At 22.3% G+C, this 22,834-nt stretch overlaps 2 protein-coding genes across 2 annotated transcripts; one reads left to right on the top strand and one right to left on the bottom strand.

The window, feature by feature from the left end:
* Positions 1 to 4,619: 4,619 nt before the first annotated feature.
* On the top strand, positions 4,620 to 16,905 carry Bma-tps-2 (Uncharacterized protein; the record flags this gene model as incomplete). The annotated part of the gene is made up of 25 exons (XM_043079334.1): positions 4,620 to 4,668; positions 4,838 to 4,944; positions 5,378 to 5,512; positions 5,569 to 5,789; positions 6,185 to 6,405; positions 6,790 to 6,911; positions 7,126 to 7,304; positions 7,907 to 7,959; positions 8,121 to 8,214; positions 8,676 to 8,856; positions 9,164 to 9,244; positions 10,093 to 10,167; positions 10,453 to 10,557; positions 10,742 to 10,969; positions 11,198 to 11,347; positions 11,769 to 11,990; positions 12,375 to 12,686; positions 12,967 to 13,281; positions 13,610 to 13,792; positions 14,372 to 14,468; positions 14,641 to 14,747; positions 14,953 to 15,101; positions 15,319 to 15,415; positions 15,840 to 16,040; positions 16,759 to 16,905. The coding sequence occupies 25 exons, from the start codon at positions 4,620 to 4,622 to the stop codon at positions 16,903 to 16,905; spliced, it is 3,831 nt and encodes a 1,276-aa protein (XP_042935268.1).
* A 2,522-nt stretch (positions 16,906 to 19,427) lies between these two features.
* On the bottom strand, positions 19,428 to 21,707 carry Bm12718 (Uncharacterized protein; the record flags this gene model as incomplete). Its single annotated transcript, XM_043079335.1, has 4 exons — positions 19,428 to 19,535; positions 20,141 to 20,347; positions 20,534 to 20,683; positions 21,552 to 21,707. The coding sequence occupies 4 exons, from the start codon at positions 21,705 to 21,707 to the stop codon at positions 19,428 to 19,430; spliced, it is 621 nt and encodes a 206-aa protein (XP_042935269.1).
* Positions 21,708 to 22,834: the final 1,127 nt, after the last annotated feature.

The following is a 22,834-nucleotide window of genomic DNA, read 5'->3' on the forward strand; positions in this document are numbered from 1 at the left end:
CATTTAACATTGTTGCAAATTATTTATGTTATTTTATTGCAATGAAAAATTTTATAGAATTTCATTTCATTTTTGTTTAAATATATAAAAGAGAAAGAATAGGTAAGCATACGTTGTAAAATATAATTGGCGGTGATTGCGAGATACCAACAAATTATACTTGCACAAGCAGCTGATGCATCTTTGAAAACAAATTAATTTTTCGAGAATGTATTGGTTTGTTATCATAAATTTATCTTTTCCATTCAGATTATCAAGACATTTCACTTTGTTATATTCAAGTAACCAACTATATTTTGATAAAATTTATTTTCTTTACTAAATTAAGAATGTTTGAATTGATTTTAATTGAATTATCTTTACAAATATTCTTTTAGTAAATCATTTTTAACCACTAGTCATAAAAATTTAATGTAATATTTTAGGTTAATCTTAAATGAATTTTAAATTGTAAATGATTTGTTAATGGACGTGAAAGTATTAGCATAAAAATGTATGGTTTTGTACATGAAAAATATATATGTTATTTCTTGTATGATAGAATTTGTAATTTATATTGAATAATTTAATGAATAAATAACTTAATTTTTCCTTTCAAATTTTCAAAATTTATTTATATTGTAATATCTTACAATAATAAATTTTTTTGATTTTGAAATGAATATAGAGAAGTAATGATATTCTCATTTATTCAATATTTTATGCCTAACATTTTTATAACGAGCATATTCTAAATTATACATTAGTGTATGTATCATTAGGCTTATGCATATGTTTCATTTCTTGTCTTTAAAACAAAACAAAAAAAATAAAAAATAAATAACCAATGAATAAAATTCAGCATTTTTTAAATTTGTCTTTTATTGTAGGATAATTGCATGCAAAATTTACTGTTCGTAATGATAGAATGTCTCATTCTAGAAGTAATTTGTATATTTATTGACCTAGTAGGAAAAAGTTTCGTTATGGGATTACCTTTGACTTATTTTTTAGGCCTAATGGCAAAAAGTTTCATCATTGAAGTGACTTTTTTTTTTTGTCCTTCAATCATTTCTTTTTATTTCTGTTCATAAATCTTCGGCAAAATATCACTGTGCTGAAGCAATTTAATTAGCAAGGGAATTAGGCTTATTTTTGCTTAAGATACATTTAAGTGGTGAAAAAGCCTGGGGCTTCTTATTCTTTCTTAAACTCATATACAGCTCAGTTTTGACTTTGAAGAATCAAAATTGATATAGTTTTTAGTCTCCAGGTTACTGTTTTTTTTTTTTTTTTCTTTTTTTCGTAATTTCTAGGTATTAAAATTATGATATTTTTAAGCAATTAAAAAAAAGTTTACTTTTCATAAAGACGCATAACTTTTTTTTCTTAAGAAAAACCTGTAACTTGTCTATTTGGTTTTAGAAATTTTATAAATCATATCGAAAATATTTTTTTTTTTTTTTAATTTAGTATTTATATAGTTACGTTCATTATTTGCTATAAATATAACATTTGATTGTTCTGTCAGTTATGTAAATTTAAAAATTTTTTATTCCTCAATACATTAATTCTTTTACTGTCAGAAATTTAATTTTTCCTCAAAATCAATAAAATATTTTAATTAAAATTATTTTCCGTTTGTATCATAAATTTTAATATTAAATTATTTTCTTTTTTATCATAAAAGGATTTAAAATTTCAATTCATTTAAAAACAAAATTAATTATTATCATATAAATGGAAGTAATAGCTTCAATGTCAGTTCATTTTATATATTTTGTAAAAAGTGGTTGCTTTAATCGTTAATTTTCCTTGAATTCAACCGATTGCAATAACAGTTGGTTGCATCTATTATTGCGTCAGTTGGTCAATAACTGTTTATTAACTTTGGTTTAGCTATTAATACCTACATTTTCATTCATTTTCTCTTATAAGTAACAATTAAACATTTCACTATCATTTATTTATCTTTTTTTTCTTCTGTTAGGAACAGCTAATGCAATTATTATTATTTACAATTAGAGAATTATTTAAACTATTGCTTATTTTTTTTTTTTTTTTTTTAGCATTTAATTCAATAGGCATTTTATTTTAGTATAAGTTTAATTAATTAATTTTTAACATTTACAATTTATCTTTTTGATAAAGTATATAAATTTTACACTTTTTTTAACGAGTTTTTTTTTTTTTTTTAATTGAAATTTTATATTATTTAAGCAACATTGTTTAACAATATATGTTTATCAATTTTAAACTTGTTATTATAAAAGGTTTACTGGAATGATGCAACAACTATGATCAATGCTAATATATTCTTAAATCCATCATTCATTTATTTTGATCCTATTTCAGCCTGCTTCCCTCTTCTTTTTTCATTCTTTCTTATCTTTCTTTGCTATCCGTTTGTTGTTTAATGAAAGTTTAAAATGAAAGAAATATATGTTAAATCAAGCAGCAAAGATGGAAAGAAAAAAGAGTGAAATGTGATTAGATGAATTGATTCATCGTTATTAACAACATCGTCAAAGTTAAAAGTTTATTTCAAGACGAACTTTGATCCGTTAAGGAATCATAAATTTATTCTTTTTTTTTTTTGTTTTTTTTTTTTTTTTTTTTTCGTTTCTTCTTAGTCTTATTCACTTCCTGTTTATATTAATTTTTTTCTTTTTTTTTTTTTTTTTAATACTGAATTTACTTTTAGCATTGTACAATTTTCAATAATTTTAAAATTTAACTTCGCAAGCTTTTGATTATTCATATTTTGAACTTGTAATAAATAGTTTAAAAAATTAATTAAAGATTTGCTAACTCATAAGCTTTTCGATATTCCATTCTTCGTGTGTTATTGCAGGGAATAATATTTTTTTTTTTTTTTGCTAAAAAGGAAAATTTTCAACTAAATTTTTCTCTGTGAAATGTTGAGAAAAAAAAAATGATTATTAATTCCTAATTCTAAACACAAAATTATAATCATTTCTTTATAGTTAGCAGTTAGAGATTTGCTTAACCAATTATTATGTTAAAATATTCAAACTTTTTATGATTTTAAATTGTTGTTGAAATTTGATTGAAAATGTTATTTACTGATTTTTAACTCTTTCTAATTAATAAATAATTACCTCTCTGCTTATTCTATTAAGCTTTTCTCAGCTCACTCATTATGTTAATTCATTTGCTTTATGCATTCAATTTTTCTTCATTAACTTTAACATTTATACATCTTATTCTTTCATTTAACTATTTTTCATAACATTTTGAAGCGTTTTATCATTAACTTAGCTAATTTATTTTCACTGATCACTTTGTTTACCTTCCTTGCTTACTCACTTAGTTGCAATCTTAATCATTTGTAAAACTGTTTTGAATATTTGATTTCTGCTCCATTCCTACCGCTTTTCTGTTTAGTCTTCTTTTTTTTTAGATAAATTTTGGATTACTTTGAACTTATATTATTAATATTCTCATTGGTTTCACACTGTTAGATATTATCAAGCGAAAACTTTAATTTTACATAATATTTTCTAATCAACGAAATTATTATTTGAACCATTTTATTATTTTCATTTATTATTATTATTATTATTTCTATTATTGCTATTACTGCATGTAATGTTTTGTTGATATAATAATGATTTTTTTTTTATATTAGCAAAAAAAAAGTAATATGGCAGTATAATAATTTGTTGTTGTACTTCGTTTTTCTGATATTCGTGCAATTGGGAGCGAAAAAATTGTTTGATGTTGGACTAAAAGAAAATAATGGAAAAATTGGACAAATGGTTGAGGGGATTTGATATATTTCTTTTCTACCATGGATAAATGAAAGTTTTCTGCCAATGTTTTAAAATAACAAAAAAATTTTTTCGTGAAACAAAAATGAAAAAAAAAAAAAAAGAATTATAAGATAAAAATAAGAAAAAATATATATATGGGAAAATTAGAGAAATATTTTCTTTTTTTGTTTCCGTAATCCGATAATATCGCATAAATTAAAAAAAAAAGAAATTTTTTTTTTTAAAGAATTAAATCATTAAAAGCGGTTTTATTTGGACACGTTTTTATTTTTCTTGCTCTTTCTAATTTTTCCAATAAAGACTGAAGTTTTGAGTTACTTTCTTTTCATTGATTGATTAGGTAATCTTTTTTTGGTTAGTAGAAATTGCGCAAAGTTTGAAAGTTTTTTAAACTAAGCAATTATATATTTAGCACAAAAAAACTCTCAAAATATACTTTCAATTAATGGGGATATAAGCTTACTGTTTAAATATTCAAATATTATTTTTCTCGAATTCAATTATAATTTATTAAAGTTTTCTCAATATCAAATATATCTGATCTAACTTTTCATTATTTTATTCACTTTCATTGATCTGGTTTAATTTTAATCTTTCACTGAATTTATTCATGAACCGGAGTATTATTTCACATATGTTGTAAAAGAAAACGAATCTTTAGAAATAAGAAATATAAAGATTTCGCGAATACAGTATGTTAATGTATAACTTTATCGTATATACGAATAATTAATTTAACTTAAATTAAATTCAATTTATCTATTAATTTCAATTTGATAAACGTTATGAGATTTCGTATGCTATTTATGATTTTTATTTATTATATTTAATTTCAGATTGAAAATGGCTAATGATAGTTATGATAATCATAGGCAATCGGAGAACATGAATGGTAAGATAAATTCTATATAACAGTATTATGTTGAAGACTACAGTACAATTTCATGTTTTTGCTAATTATTAATTTAACTAGTATGAGTGAACTGTTGTACTTCTTTTAACCTTTAACTTTTATTGTGTAGTTAACTTTGCATAATAAAATATATCTGCGAATAATTCAGAAAATGATGAAGAGAAAGTGGAACAATTGCTTAAAAAACTGTTCGACCAACCCTTTCATCGTAAAACTCAAGGATCTGCCAAATTCAGTGAAATGCATATGAAACGTGTAAGCATCTCATATTTTCTTCAAATTTGAAATCATAAAATCGAAGTTAGTTTTTCTTTTTTTTTTTTTTTAATTTAAAAAATTTCAGAAGAATAAAACTATTTTATTAATTGTTGTAAATAAATATGACTTATTAAAATTTTCAAAAAATGCTAATAAACCAGACAGTTTATCCATAAATAAAAGAAATATAAATTTTTATAAAAGTGCAAAAATCACGGTATTACAGTATCCCATTGATGTAGCTTACTGTATATTGTGATCCTACTGTATATGTAGACGACTTTTCCGAAAAGAATTCTGAAATGCTATATTATAGATTAAATTATTCCATTTACCATATCGATAGATTAATCTATGTGAAGATCTAATATTCTAGCTTAATCTTAAAAATATTGGCTTGACGATAGACAATGATGTGATGCTTTTGCAGAGTTTGTTACATACATTGAAAGCCTTGGGTTATACGATTGATGAAGCGGATATTGGACAAATGGTTGATGTGGGTCTTGAAGTTTTGGCACAAACTTGGCGACGGAAAGATGCTGATTCTGAAATTGCTTTTCAGGTAATAAATTTGATCCATTAAATTTGAAAATGAAATAAATTATATTTGCTTTCCAGGGTTTACTAACAATACTTGAATACTGCCTCAATCGTTCAGCAGCAGGTTATTCATCCTTTGAGCAATTCATCAATGCTCTTGGTTATAATGCAGTACAGTTTTGGCGTTATGCAGTACCGTACATTTATGATTCCGATTTAACTTACGGTACCAAATTTCGTGATTCACTGTTGTTTGGCTTAACGCTATATGATATTAATAATGGAAAAAGTAAACTCAGGTTTGCCAAATTCAACTCTTTACTAATAAAAAATTTTTACAATAAAATAAATATAAATAATTTTAGTAATAGTTTTGTATGTTAGGTGAACTTGATAATTATATGGGTGCAACTTTGACTTCATGTTTACATCATCTCATCTAAAACTTTTCAAATTTCGAAATTACTTATAATGTTATAATCATTATTAGTTATTATTATTCATTTGTTATCAACTATTATTTTTTATTACTTCTAATAATTGTCATTGTTATCAATCTTTGTTACTAATTATAATTTATAATGTTAATCTAATCATAATAATGATCGAATCTTGCTACTTCTATTCTACCATCTTTATCATTCTTCCATCATTTTTGTAATTTCCTAAAATTGCACTTACCTATCATTTTCAGGGAGCTATACAATTCAGTGCCAGGTGTTCGTAAATCTTTACTTGGCGTTCATGCAAAACGTTTTGGTGAACGATTCCATCATTTGCAACGACGATTAAGTATTAGTCGAGAAGGTTCATCACGATCGAGCATCTCTTCTTCCACCGAGTCAATCTCTTCTCAATCCAGTAATAAAAGTGCTAACAGCTTAGCTGCCTATCGTTCACGAACTGTCTCACGTAGTTTGTTTTTGTTTTTTTTTTCTGAAAAATTTTATAAATATTTCTTATAAACTTCATTCTTCCTTACAATTATATTATTTTCCATTTTTATGTATTCATCGGCGATTTTTTCTTTGATTTAATTGCTTTATTAAACATCATTTTAGTTAATTTGCTGTTTCAGTTCATTAATTTTATATTTTGATCAGTTAGTCTTTGATCAATTAATCAATCAATTATTTTTTTGATTTTTTCTTTGTCAGTTATTTTTGATTTCTTTGGTTATATATTGCTTTGACCGAAAAATTTACTTTTTTCACTAATTTCAAATTCATTATTATTATTTTTTTAAAAGAATTTCTTCTTCTACTCTTTTAAATTAATCTGTAAATGCAAATTCCTTAGCGGAAAAATCACGAAGATCACGTCGATCAATTTCACGTGGTGCATCAGAGAGTAGCGTAAATTCACGAGAACTGTCAAAAGAAGTAATTGCAAGTGGAGGCTTGGCTAACACACATTTTCAAGTATTATTTTTAAAAGTCGTTTTCTAGCTAATAGAAACTAAAAAGTTCTCTGAAAAAAAAGACATTTTTTATCTAACTATTCAATTTGTATTACATTTGAAATTTGAAGGAAAATTTCATCATTTTTTTCAACATCTTTCAGTTCAATATGAACTTCTTATTCTTTGTGTAAAACATTAATTTCGTGCACTATTTTCAAATTTATATTTTTCAGCAACGTGTAATCAACGTTTCTAATGCACCACCGGTTAGCTTGAAAAGGGAAAAAACAGGTGAATGGGAAATTAAACAAGGATCTGGTGGTCTAGTTTCAGCGGTAGATCCTGTAATGTCAAAAGATAAGGAAAATGTTTGGCTTGCTAATCTTGGAATGAATTTGCATAAAAAACCAAAGTAAGTAATTTTTTATAAATGCTTTCTATATTAGTAAAATTTTAACTTTTAAATTGCTAGAAATAAGGAACCGGTTAAACTTTTACATTTAATTGCGAGTGAATACTGTTAAAGTCAAATTAGATTTCAGATCAAACTTAAATTTTACCTTACTTTAAGTTTTATTTTTATAATGATTTTCTTTTATCCCATCCTACCATCGATGCAATAAATAAATAATGACTTGTCACTTTCATAGAACTGAATTGATATATTTATGAGTATCTCAAATTCTTGATATAAGTTGAGCAGAAATAACTTGTCCTGGTCATTCTTCATTTGATTTTAATTTTCAGTTTTGATCATTTATATTCCCCTAAAACCCAAATAAAATATACTAAATAAATTAAATAAAAAGACAAAAATAATGGGATATTTATTAGCAGTGAAATGAAACATTAGAGCTTTTTTTTTTTTTTTTTTTAAAAAAAAAAGGACGAATAAAGCAAAGAAAAAACCAGGCATAACAATTGGCATTTTAAATTTGAAATGATAATAAACATTTTTTTAAATAGAAAAAATGAAAATTCCACTTCACAGTTTTAAAATTTATGATTTTGCAGAAAAAGTAGAGATCATGGCAATCAGAATATACAGCCAACAACAAATACGCTAGGTAAATTTGATGCAAATTATAGAAATAGGGTTTTGATCAACTTTAAATTTATTCAAATGTTTTTCTTTTTTCTTTACTGCTTGATGTTATTTAATAAATCATTTCATTTCGGCTAATAAAACTAATTTGTAAATTTTAGATAATAAATTAAATGCTTATAGGATTACCATTATTGAAACAAGCAAATGCTGATGTTCTTTTTCATGTGCTCACCGATGAGCGAAATAGTAAAGAGCAAGATACTCAACATGTCAGGTAACGAAAAGATGGACAATTTCTAAAATTGAAGTTGATTTAAAATTTGAGAAAAGGAACAAAAAAAAAAATTTATATTTTTATAAGATAAAAAAAAAAAAAAAAAAGGTAAAATAAGTGAAAGAAAACAACAATAATATACAAATGAATGAGAAGCATGAAGGAAAAATGTATCAAATAAAATAAATTACAAAATAATAATTAAAAAATAACTTGCTTCAATGATGAAATTTTTTTGAAAGTGTAAAAATTTTAAAATAAAATAAGCAATATTAGTTAATATTTATTTTTAAATAAGAGGAATTTAAAAAGATGAATGGTTATTGATTAAAAGATTTATTCTTGACTGTTTATTAATTAGAATTTGTGAATGGTTATTAATTAAAATTCATTGTAATAGTAATTAAGATTTATTCTTAAATAAGGAGAAGTTAAAAATGAAAAGATGAATGATATTTGAGGGAAGAAATGTCATTATTGGGTGTGTTGCATAATTATAATCGTGGTAATTACAAATTAAATCCTGTAATTGTCCAAGAAGATGACTATAACGTATACTACGGTGGTATAAGTAATGGCTTATTATGGCCTGCTTTGCATAATTTGGAAGAATTTATTGTAAAAGAATATGATGAACCAAAGGTATTTTATAATATAAATGTAAAATTTTGCATTAGGGTCAAAGTTAAAGTAATATTTATTTATGGAATTATTTAATGATTAATATTATAAAAACAATTACATGCAGAGATGATAAATAACTCATAGAATTAGGTTGAATTTTCTTTTTGATGATAAATCTTTTTTTTTTAAAGGTTAAATTTAAAAATTTTTGATTGGACTGAAAAATTGATTTTATTTATTTCTAAATGAAAATAAAAAAAAAAAAAAATGAAACTGTTGAAAGTGTTCTTTTCAAATGAAAGCAAAAAAATTGAAATTATTAAAGGTTATGCGTGAACATTGGTATGCATATGTTCGAGTAAATTATCAATTTGCTATCGATGCTGTTCGAAATAGTCGACCGCAGGTATATGCTTAATAAAATTATAAATTAATCAAATTTTTTAAGAAAAATTTAATAAAAATGAAAAGTACTGAACAGGTATTTAATTAATGGTAATTAAATTGAATTTAGTTAAATTGGTCTTAAATGAATTAGCTAATGTTTAATATGTTTGCTAAATTTTGGAAAAAAAAAATTTAATTTAATTTTTTTACAAAGCATATTTCTTTTTCTCAAATTTAATTTGTTGAATTTTTTATTGGATTATTTTTTAGAAAGATTGTTGATAGTAGTACCTACCAAATTCATTTTTAATTATCTTTTTAATAACCCTCATATAATGATTTATAAAAGTATTGCTATATAAATTTGCAGTTTCTTTTTTTTTCTTTTGAAATAAAATTTCTTAAATTTACATAACAACTAAAAATTTCAAATTGTCTAACCTCTAAAATTTTTTTTTCAAATTGTCTAAAGAAAATTGTTTAAATGTAAATATTAATTTTAGTTAAAAATTATCGTTGTCTTTTTTTTTCTCGAAAAATGTGAAAATGATTAAGGATTAACAGATGTTACTGGAAAATTATTTATTAACAATGACTGAATTAAAAAAAAAAAATGTGATGATTATGAATGTTTTTTTTTTTTTTTTTTAATATTTGTTCTCTGAATAAATTCATTTTCCTAAAAGCAATCAAAATTTCTGAGTGATATTTTACGTAATCTATAATCAAACCGAAACCGAAAATAAGATAAAATACTCAAGTTTTTATTCGGTCATTATAAATTGCAATCACTAAGTACCAAATAATTTTTAATCCTTATTATTTAGCAAAATTATTAAAATTATTTTCTCAAACTTAAATTTCTAGGATTTCATTTGGATCCATGATTATCACTTGATGTTAACCGGAATGATTATGCAAAGTTTGGATGAAAATCTCGAAGTAAACATTTTTCTTCTCTTTTATTTCTTTTTCTTTCTAATTTAAATAATATATACATTTACTTATATGTCTTTGATAGAGTATAATTGACGTAAGAAATATTTGGTTATTATAATTGCTAAATTGCTAATCAAATTAGTTGAAGCATTTAAATATAATTTTTTGTTGAAATATTATTTTAATCAAAACTAATCCATTCTATCACTTTTTATTATTTTTATTGTTCACTTTAAATGTTTTATTTTTATTTCATATATTAATATATTTATTTAATAATTATTTCCGGTTGGCTTCTTCCTGCACATACCATTTCAACCACCGGAAAATTTTTTCACTAAATATGCTCTAATTGGTTTTGCCGTTTTACGAGGCTTATTACGATTTAGCAAGGTGCATTTATTCCGAATTTATTCAACAAAATTAAATTTAAAAATTTAGTCTTTTGTCGTAAAAGGTTTTATGTAGATGCTATTAAAGTTAATATTCCATAATTATCAAACAATTTTACACATTTTGCTCTTTTCTCTGTTATAATTATCTATGATAACAATCTGTGATAACAATTATTATTAAGGTTGGATTTCAAACTCATCGTGATCGTGATAAATTGGTTGAATTATGTCGTCTTCAATTACCAAGTGCTGAAATTAATTATGAAAGCTCATGTGATGTATTCTTTGTAACATACAAGGGATGGACTTGTTCACTTGGAGTTTTTCCGGTTTCGATTAAAAATGAAGACTTTTTAAAATTTGTTCGATTAACTGAAACATGCCAACGAGCATTAGAAATACGAAAACATGTAATAATTAATTTTTATCTTGATTAGAATATAAAAAAAAATCATTTTTTACAGTATATTTTTTGCAATTTTTTTTTTTCTTTTCCTAAATATTTACTTTTGAAGAATTTTTTTTCAAATATACGGAAATTATTAGTTTAGCAAATTTTTTTGTATGTTATAAAAGAGAGAGAGAGAGAGAGAGAGAGAGAATGAGTAAAGGATAATATATTTGAAAATTTACTAAAGATTATGGGATCAAATGCTCCACCAGATGGTCGATTATTTTTCTCTGTTGAACGATTCGATTATACAAAAGGAATTAAAGAGAAATTATTGGCATATAAGAATTATTTTGAAAAATATCCGGAACGAATTGGAAAAGATGTATTGTATCAGGTATGCAAAAAATAATTGTTGTGTAACCGGAATATTACACGTTAGATTAATTTTTTTAGTGCATTACTTTTTCAAATCGGAACGAATTTTTTTTGTTCTTTAAATAAATATTAGTTAAAAAAAAAATTCTGAAATTTAAGATTTAGCAGTATATTGGAAAAAAAAAATTGATGAAAAATTGCGAGATGATTATGATTTAGGGTAAAAATTAAGTTTTAAAATTGGATTTTCCTAGAACGAATTTTTGTCCTCTTAATAGATTTTGGTTTAAAAAAAAAAAAAAAAAAAAGAACTTAAAGAAATTAAGATTATTAAGGTAAATTTTAACAATATATCGAAAAGAAAATAGTAAAAAATTAGCGGGCTGGTTATGATTTAAAGTAAAAATTAAATTTCAAAATTTCAATCATTTTAAATCTAGGTTGCTGTAACAAATAGACGTGCTGTTGATACCTATCGTGTTTATCAAGATGAATGTATTCTATTAGCTGAAGGTATCAATAAAGTATGTACCTGTCCAACTCGACCTAATTGGAAACCATTAATTTTTCAAACAGAAGGATTACCACGAAAAGAACTTATTGCTTGTTATTTAGCAATGGATATTGGTGTTGTAACACCAAAAAAAGATGGCATGAATTTGGTTAGAAGAAGAAACTTATTTCTTTTTACATAATTTGATTTAAATTTAAATGATTATTTGAAGTTCAAAAATTTTTATTAATAATTTAATACTAATTTTTGATTAAAACTCTTCATTGCATCCCTTGTTATTGTTTATTTATAATTTTGTAATACCTAAGATTTCGTATCATTTCCAAAAAATAAAATAGAATAATAATTTTTAACTTTAAGAATAAATTAGTTTAAAATAAAATAGTTTGTAATTAAAAAAAAAAACTTGAGGTAGCAAATAAATAAATGAGTAAATAAATAAAGTAAAAGTTTTTTAATTTTGAAGAACAAAAAAAAAAATGCTGAATTAAACAAAAAAGAAAACATTAAATTGAAAATATCAATTTTTAAGGTTGCAAAAGAAATGCTCTTATGTAATCCGAATGCTGGATTAATTCTATCATCAGGTGCCGGTAGTGAAGTACAATTTTCGTCAGCCGGATTTTATCAGGAAAATGGTGATCAATGTTATAAACGAATAACAAATTTGTATGATTTGGATAGCTATTCAGATGCATTTTATCAAGCTGCTATTCAAGATTTATCAGATCGTCGAACTAATGGTTATCGATTGCATAATTTTATCTTATCCAATGATATTGAAAAATGGAGTGCAGCTTTCTTAGATCCATCTTGGACACATCAAGTGATAAGATCAGTCGAAGTATAATTGCATTTTCAGTTTTCCCTTTTTTTTTTTGTTTTTTCTTTTAAGATTTATTTATTTCAAAAAAAAAAAAAAAAAAAAGATATTGTTTCAGTTCAATTTGCATCATCCGAAAATTTTATCATCACTTTAAAGATTATAAAACTTTCTTAAATTAATACTGAAAAAGAAAGTCTAGATTACACGAAATTTACTAAATTTAGAAATTTAGAAATCAAAATGTAAATCATATATATGTATATAATTACAAATATTAAATCAAAAATTATAAAAATAGGTGAAAACATTGGAAGATTTCTATACAATTATGCTACAAACACGTAACGTTAGACGTCAAATTGTGGAACGTGTCCTAAAAGGTATTCCAATGCGTAATCATTTTGCTATTTCACTAAAAAATGCTTTCGATTCACTGGCACGAAGTTGTGAAGCAAATACAACAATTCTTAATCTAAAGACAGCATCAGACGAAAGTATTACGGATTATGCTAGTTTTGATATCAAAAATGAATTGGATGAATTTGAAAAAGATTTATGCTTTTTAAAATTTATCGAAAGTGATAATGTTTACAATGTGGAGCAATTCGTTGATGTTAGTTTATTTTTATTATATTCATTATTATTATTATTATTATTATTATTACTATTATTATTTTTAATCTCATAATAAATTTAAAAAAAAAAGGAAAAGTTTAAAAGATCGGTGAAAAATTATAAAAGATAAAAATCTTTAAAAAGGAAAAAGTAGAAAAACTGTAGACCATAAAAAAAATTGAGGGTAAAATTTTTCACTTATTTTTCTTTTTCTTTTTGTTTAGTTAAATTTTAAAAGATTTTTCTCTTATTATTGAAATTTTTTAAAAGAAAAATTACAAAAGTAAAGAGTGAATAAATTTGTAATTAATTGATTATAATTGCAGACATTACATGCTTATCATCCTAAATCATCACTAGCATTTAAAGAAGAAGTAGCAGGTGCTGTTGGTCTTCTATATGACGCAGATCATTTTCAATATTTCTTTACGGATCGTGATGGCACTTTAAAATCATATTCTTGTAGTTATCAAGCTAGTATACAACCAGCTTATTCTGCTGTTATTCAGGTTTAAATATAAAATTAAAGTATTACTTTATCATTAAAGTAATTTCACTACAATAGATTATATATTTTAATGATAAGAAAAAAAAAAAGACGATTACTTAACTTATTCTTACAATAATTTTAATATCTTTTATTTAAAAATTATTTTAAAAATGTATGAAAAAATACAATGCCAGTTACTCATACAAATTATATAAAAGTTTATTAAATTTTTCAAAAATATGAAACAATTAATGAGATTAAATTATAGTTTTTTTTTTTTTTTTTTTTTAATGAGATTAAATTATAATAAATGTTCATAATTTTTAATGCATATTTGTAATTTTAACATCTATACTTTAACTATTATATGACATGAAATGAAACATACGAATTTTTATAGATATACTTTATATTCATATCAAATTTTCTTGGAATATAAATTTTATGCCTTGTTAAATTTCTGTTTTCATCTCATCTTTTCTCTTTTTTTTTGCAACTTGAATAAATTTCTCATTTCTAACTTTAGGAAAAATATCATCCTTTTGCATTGAAATAAATTCTTAATTAATTTAAAAATTTTTATTTTAAATAATTTTAGGCTCAATTTGCTAGACGTTGCGCTCAGACATGCGCAATTATCACGACATCACCTTTAATGGGTGTTGGTATATTGGATGTAAGTACAATGCCTGAAGGTATGCATAGATTAAAATATAAAATCACAACAAATATTAATTACTGCATAAGATTAAATAATCCTATTTTAAAAATTCAGAATTTGAAAAGTTTATTTAATTAAAATTTTTTTTCAAACTAATTTGTAAAAATCAAATTTTTTAAGGTAAGAGAAAAAATCTTTAAATTTAGGTTATTACTATTATGGTGCTTCTGCTGGACGAGAATGGTTCATTGATCCACGGAATAAATTTCATGATCGTAGTATAACTGCTGAACAATTAAAATTTCTTGATAAGGTATATTTTACAATACTTTTTTTTTCTTTCAATCTAATTTATAAAATTTAAATTTTCAAAACTAGAAATCTTTAAATGATATAAATCATATTATATCATTAGTAATTTATATGTAAAATGCTTCAAAATTTTTCATTATCCATTAAATGATAACAAAACATTATCATCTAAATGATAATCAATTATTTTTTTTTTTTTTTTTTAGGTATATGACACTATACAGGAACTTTTAAATACCCAAGAGTATAAGTATTTTAAGTGTGTTGGATCAGGCTTACAAAAGCATTATGGTCATTTAACTATTGCTCATCAAGATATTTATAATTCAGTACCAATTGAACAATCAAAAATGCTGTTTGCTTTTTGTTTTTGTTTTTTTTGTTTTTTTTGTTTTTTGGACTTATTGTTTTGAAATTAAAAGCACAAAAAAGAGAAGGAAAAGATTAATTTTTATTTGTTGAAAATATTTTAAAATATACAAAAATGAACTGAAATCATTTAAAAATAGAATAAAGTTTGATGGTGAAAACATCTTTTTTTTTTTAAAATTTTATTAACCATTAATTTTAAGTCTAAAGAAAATTAATGAAATTGTGAATGAGATAGATGGAATGCGACGAACATTGGTTGTAAATGAAGGAAGCACTGATGTAAAAATATTTCTAAAGGTTTGCTTTAAACAAAAAAAAAAAAAAAAAAAAAAAAATAATAGTAATAATTGAATTAAAATAATATTAGTTATAGCTTAATATGAATTTTGTGAATTTTCAAGATTTTTATTCATTTTAGATTGTTAATCGATTTTTTTTTTTTTTTTTTTTTTTTTAATAATTGATATTCATGAATTATAATGAAAGAAAAAGTGCTACATACTGATTAAAAATTATGCGAAAAAATATGCTATCTTATCATTTAGTTTAATTAATTAAAATTCTTGTTACAAATTAATAAAATGCAAGTAATTAAAATAATTTTCGTTTTTCTTCAAAAAATTTATTATTATTATAAAAATTAGAAAAGTAATAAAGCATAGGTTTTTTTTTTTTTATTATTATTTTGGATTATAATTTTATTTTATTTTATCATTTTTAGAATTCAGATGGAGTAGTTTTCAATAAAGGTCATGGTATTGCATTACTGGTCGAACAAACTCGTTGTAAATTATCCGATGGTAATATTTTGGTATGCGGTGATAGTGAATCGGATTTACCGATGGTAGAAGTATGTTTAGGACGTAATCCACATAATGTTTATACTATTTGGGTTACTGAACGAGAAGATTTAAAAGAAAAGGTTAGAATTTATGAAATGTAATTCATATCATTTCTCTTTTTTGTAGTATTATTATTTTTTACAGAAACAATAAAATACTTTTTGATCTTTTGAAAAAAAAAAAAGAACTTTGCTTTGCTATTTTTTTTTTTTTTTTGCATAAATAAAAAGAATTTTTTTGAAAAACTTTGAAAAACTTGGCTATTTTTTGCATAAATAAAAGGATTTTTTTTTTTTTTTCTGGGAAGCAACTATATTTTAATTTAGTTTAATAAATTTTTTATCATTCTCATCAAAATTTTTTATCAATTTTTTTCATAATTTTTATTAGATATATGGATATAATTCATATCTTTTTTTTTTTTATATATTACAATTATTCTACAAAAAAAACATATCAAACATTCTTTGATATTTTGAGAAAATTTTTCATAAAAATAATTATTATTTCAATAAAACTTTACTAGCATAAATACAAGAATTTTTTTTTTTTTTGAAAAATTAGCCATATTTTAATTTAATTTAATAAATTATTTTTTTATTAAATTGGTAAACAAAATTATTGCTATGCTCTTTTTAAAAATGATATCATAAGAAAATTTTTGTATGAATTGCAATAATTAAAATATATTATGGTTATATTGCAATACAAAAAAAGAAAAGATTTCTCATTTTCTATATTTTGTCTTATTTTATATCAGATTTACTGCTAATGGTTTTCTTTGTTTACCTGTTACAGGTAATGTCATTATGTGGTCGATACGGGAATAAAAATGTAGCATTTGTATCGTGTCCCGAAGTGTTATTAGGTGCAATGGCTCAAGCAACAATACGTGAAATTAGCATTATCAGGCCACGACATAAGCTATTACGTAAAAGCATATAATTTCCAAATGAAATTTTATACTTTCATCATTTTTTAGTGCAAATATTTCATTGAAATTAGAATGAAAAAAAAAAAAAAAAGAAACACTAAAATATCATTCATATTTTTCAAAAAAAAAAAATAAATTTATTTTGTTTTTATTCCTTTTTTTTTTTTTAAATTAAAACAAACAAAATATTACTCAGAAAATATGTAAATGAAATTGATGTTAATTATTAATTTATACATATATATCACATCTATAAATGTTATAATTCGCATATTGGTTAATAATTTTGCTATTTGCTAAATGAAATGAACTTTCTCATATGCTTGCATGCTATAAATGACTTTTATAAGTCATCATTAGGATTAATTATATTTTTGATTCAATATTTGATGTATTATTGATGTGAATAAATTATCAAAATGACATACACTCTTATAATGCAGTGATATTAATTATGTCACTTTGATTCATTGTTTTTTTATCTGGTCTATGCTTAACAAAGTTCGTAATTAAATTAATATGGCATTCAGTATAATAATGTAAGCAAAACAAAACAAAAAAAAAAAAATAAGACAAAAAGGGAATATTGAAATTTGCCCAATATTACAGCTTCAAGATTACCCAGTATTCCAGGTTTGTTTACTTATCCAGTATTCCAGGTTTGTTTATTTCACTGCCATTTTCCTTTCTTTCCTTTTTTTTTTTTTTTTTTGAAAGATTCCAGTAATTTACAATTTGTAGTATTTGATGAAAACTAATTCGCATGAAAATATACTGCAAAAAATATTTATTGCAATCAACAATTACAATAAACTATTTATGATTATTATATCATCAATAATAGCTTATAATTTTTATGGAAAAGTTTGGTTCAATATTTCACAAAAAAGTATATATATTTGTTAATTTTTAAAGCAATGAAAACTTCACTTTTATACTTACTTCATACAATGTCAGAAAAGGAAAAAAAAAATAAAAAAGAAATATAAAAATGATTTCAAATGAATAAAATGGAATGCTATAAATAATGAAATAAAGATGAAATTGTAATTTAACATTTATTTTAATTCATTTTAGTAACTGATCAACTTTCTCATAATAATTGTTGGAATAAAAATTGATAAAAAGTTATAATTCTTCAATTTATCAATGAATTTTTATTTTTATCACCAAAAGATTCGCAGCAATCAATGTAATTTGAAATTATTTTGATAATTATAAAAATTTGGGCTCAAAAAAAAAAGCGAAAAAAATAAAAACTGAAAAAAAAAAAATGAAACAAACATTATTTACATTAGAATATAGTAATTGGCCAAAAAAACATTGCAATTAAGGAAGATAAGAATTAAAGTAATGAAAAGAACAAAATAGAAATCATTTAATATAGCGTACGTAAGTATATTTATTACAGCGTGCGTGAAAAAAAAGACACGTAACCTAAATAATATGATAAAGTACAGTTAATAATATTTAATGGATAACACTGTATTGTATGATATTAAGAAAAAAAAAATTTTTATTAAAATTCTCAACGATTTTTGTTAGTCAATTTTAATTAAATGAATTTTAATTAATTGAATTAATATAATTGAAGTAAAAAAAGTAATAAATGTATTGACGCTCTCCTTTTTTTTTTTTTTTTGAAATATAGATATAATTGTTTTTACAAGTACCACGTATTAAAGTTAAGTTAAAGTATTGAAGTTCAATTAAATTAATTTTTTTGGACTGTTTTTCTTAAATAGCAGAGCTTAGGAAAGAAAAATTAAGAGTTATTTATAAATGAAAAACTGCAGTTTTATTTACATATAAATAGAAAGTAAATTTTAGCTAATTCTTTCTTTTCTTTCATTTTTATTGAAAAAGATTTATTTATTATTGCTAAATAAATTTATTTAAAATAAAACAATGAAAAAACAAATTTTTCTTTTTGTTCAGATTGAAATAATTTAAAGTTTTAAAAAGAAAAATAAATAGTATTATATACAAATATTAAAAAAGTTTTTTTTAAACAAGAAAATATGAAACAAAAAAAAAAAAAATATATTATTGAACAGAAAAGAAAATTATTTTATTCAGTTAGTTTTAAAATTTTAATTCAATAAATTTTATGCAAAAAAAAGTAGCATAGCATAAATAGTTAATTTTAAATGTAAATTAAATATTAACAATGAAATATAATAGTTTGTGCTTATCTATTCTAATGCTAATTTATTGTATTAACATGAAAATTTATTCAAAATCATCCTTTTGTTTGTTTGTTTGTTTGTTTTTTTAAATAGTAAAATAACTTTCCTATTATTTTAATTATCAAAATTTTACATTTGAAAGATGAAAATGAAAAACAAAAAATTTTATTTAAAATATAAATGTTATCATTTCTTAGAATGATATATTCCTGTCTTAGCTAATTACTTTTTAAGCTAATTTAAATTTTGCAATCAATTCAATTACTAATTTCATTTACCTAACTTTTTTTTAGAAAAAAGAAAGATCATAAAGGTAGATTAATAAGATATCAAGAAAAAAAAAATTAAAAAACAAGTTTTAATTTCATAATTGAATTTAGTACACGACGACTTGTTCCAGCCCTATGTGCTATAGCAATTCGAATTGCTGCATCAAATACTTGCCGAATACCCTGGAAATTTTTTAAATAAAATTAATTTTTAATTAATCTAGATATCATAGATTAATTGTAATTAATCTCTTAAATACAAATGGTATAGTAATAGTTTAATTAATGATAAATGATTAGATGAAAATGATAAATGATAATGCATCAATGATCAATTTGATCATTTGAATCAAAGAATACTTACACTTGTAGAAAATTTCGATTAGCACTAAAATTCAGCAATGATTAATTAATCATTATGTAATAGCTAATTTATTATTATTATTTATTATTATTTCATTGATTATAACAGTATAAATAATTTATATAAAATATTGCAAATATTAATTTCATCTTAATATAACATTTTTCATATAAATATTTTTGTTTAAAGAAAAAGAAGCTTAATTTTATTCATTTTATTCATTTTTTAAATTCTAGTTAAAAAGATCATAAATATTTCAATTATTATCAATCACTATTACAAGAGACAGAGAAAGAAAAAAAAAAAGCAACAAATAAAATGAAAATATCTCCTTCATAATTTATCAATTATTCATTTCATTTTTAAAGTTTAAATTTCATGAAGAAAAAAAAATAAATAAATAAACAAAATTTTAACCACTAACTTCTTTTGTTTTTGCCGAACATTCAATTACTTGATGAGCGGAAAATTCTTTAGCGTATGCAATTGCATCATCAAAATTTACAAATTGTTTATGTTGCATGAAATTTTCATTGTTACATTCTTTTTGCATTTCTCTTCCATTTTCATTTCGTATATCTTTTTTATTTCCAACTATTAATATTGGAACATCTGGGCAAAAACGTCGTATCTAAAAAAAAAAAAAAGAAAATAAAATTACATAAATGCTACATTTTTTTATTTAATTTTAAAATTTTAACAAAAAAAAAAAAAAGATTTTTTTTTCTTTTTAAAATTAAGATTTAATTATTTAAATATATGAGGCAAAAAAAAAAAAAAAAAAAAAAAAGGAAAAGAATTGAAAATTTAACAAAACCTCAGGTATCCATTTTTCCGCAACACTTTTTAATGATTCTGGCCTTTCTACGGAATAGCATACAATGAAGAGATCAGCATCCGGATAGCTCAGTGGTCGTAGAGTGTTGTAATCATCTTCACCGGCTGTATCACATACGGTTAATACTTTCTATAATTTTATCATTATCATTATCACTATTATTACTATTAATATTATCATCAATATTATTATTGCATTATTATTACTTTTTCATTTAAGTTTATCATTTTAAAATGAAATGTAAATTAATTTATTAATTTAAATTTTATAAAAAAAAAAAATTTTAAATAATATTTTAAAATGCTTTGAAAAATTCGACAAAAAAAAGAAGAAAAACATAAATTTTATTCAATGCCTAAAAATTTTAATTGACGATTTTTTCTTTTCCTTTTTTTTTTTTTTTTGAAAAATTTATAAAATTTGAAATAGATTTTTTTCTCTAATTCCTTTCAATAAAAATTTTAGTTAAAATCATATTAGTTAATTGATAATATGTCACAATAAAACTGTTATCACAAAAAGACAATTAGAAGATAACATTTAATAAAAAAAAAAACAACAACGAACATATTAAATTTGTAGCAAAAAAAATTTCTTTGATATTTTTAATTTTAAATTTTAAAAAATTCCTTATTCAAATCTAATCAATTTCACATAATTGAATTTATATACCTACATATATTTTTTGCCCAAAATAAACGAAAGTTAAATGATACAAAAAAATTTAATGTAAATTTTTTTTTTTTTTTTTGGGCGAAATACTAATATATAACAGTAAAATTGACAAATACTTTTTCCATTTACAGGTGTTTCAATTTAAATCCAATCAATTTCAAATAATTCAATATATATGTTTCTCCCTTCCCCCAGACCAAAGAAAAAATAAAAAATTAAGTCATATGAAAAATTTTCATGTAAATAATTAATTAACTAATTTTTTTTTTTGGACTAATTACTAATATGTGACAATGACAATGACAATTGCAGTGACACATACCGTCTTTCCATTTACAAGCGCTTCAATTGCATAATCATCAAAAGCTGTCGGCGTATATTGTTCAATGAATTCACCGCCAGCTTGAGCAAGAATTAAGCTTGTTTTACCGCATGCGCCATCACCAACAACAACAAATTTGAGTTGTTTACGGGTCATTGAACGTTTGCTACAAAAATTGCAGCAACCGCAGCAGTTCAAATATTTCGACTCAATTTTTGGATGATAATTTTTGGAATTGGAAGAAATAAAAAATAAACAATGAAAATAAAGCAAAGACAAAAAAGTGAAAAATAATTATGTCTTTTTGTTTTTTAAATCAACAGATTTAATTAATAGTAATAGTTCAAATATGATAGTAAATGTTAGAGGAATAATTCATTCATAGATTGTCGACGATGATTTCATTGATTACTAAATTTAAATATTTGATTAATTTCAAACAATTAATTGATTAATATAAACGTAGAGAAAGAAATAATACGATAAAAAGTTGTTTGAAAAATAATGTATGAAATTTAATTTGAATTTGAAAGTTATTCCAGTGGAATGGTTTAGAATATCATAAATATAATATATTATCAACATTTCGTATAATTAACTTAAAAATTTTTTAAATTAACTATGTATAATTAGTTAGATTATTCATTAATTAATGAGATATAACTTGAGCATAAAAGAATTATTTTTATTGAAAAATTTTTTAGACATTATACACATGAATAAATTAAAATATTATTAACAAAACTGAATAAACAAAAAAAAAAAAAAAAAAATTTTTTTTCGGAAGAAAATTATGCAATGAAAATGTACCAGAAATTACGAAAAATTAAGTTAGCATAAAAATTGATGAAAAAGTTTCTGAAAATTGCTTCAGAAAAATTTAATTTTAAATACTCAAAAACAGAAAGATGAGTTAAGCAATCTTTGATTAACAATATAACTTAATTATACGCAAAAAATAATTTTTCCCTTTTTTGTTAAGTAAAAAAAAAAAAGAATAAAAGAGAATTTTGATAAGTAAAAAGCAAAAAAACAGTTGTTAAACTTTTTAATTTAAATAATACAAAAATTTTCATATCATCAAATTTGCTTAAGTTATAATTAATAAAAATGAAATAAATCTAAATATACAAATGCATTTAACTAATATCATTGAAATTGCTTTCAAATTAATTTTTATTCATTAATTTTCATTTTTTCATTTTTTTAAAACAAATTATTTTACAGAAAAAACGATTGAAATAAACCAACCATTAAATAGATTTGCTAAAAATTTTTATATT

This window comes from Brugia malayi (assembly GCF_000002995.4).
Source record: "Brugia malayi strain FR3 genome assembly, contig: Bm_v4_Chr2_contig_001, whole genome shotgun sequence".
NCBI classification, from domain to species: Eukaryota; Metazoa; Nematoda; class Chromadorea; order Rhabditida; family Onchocercidae; genus Brugia; species Brugia malayi.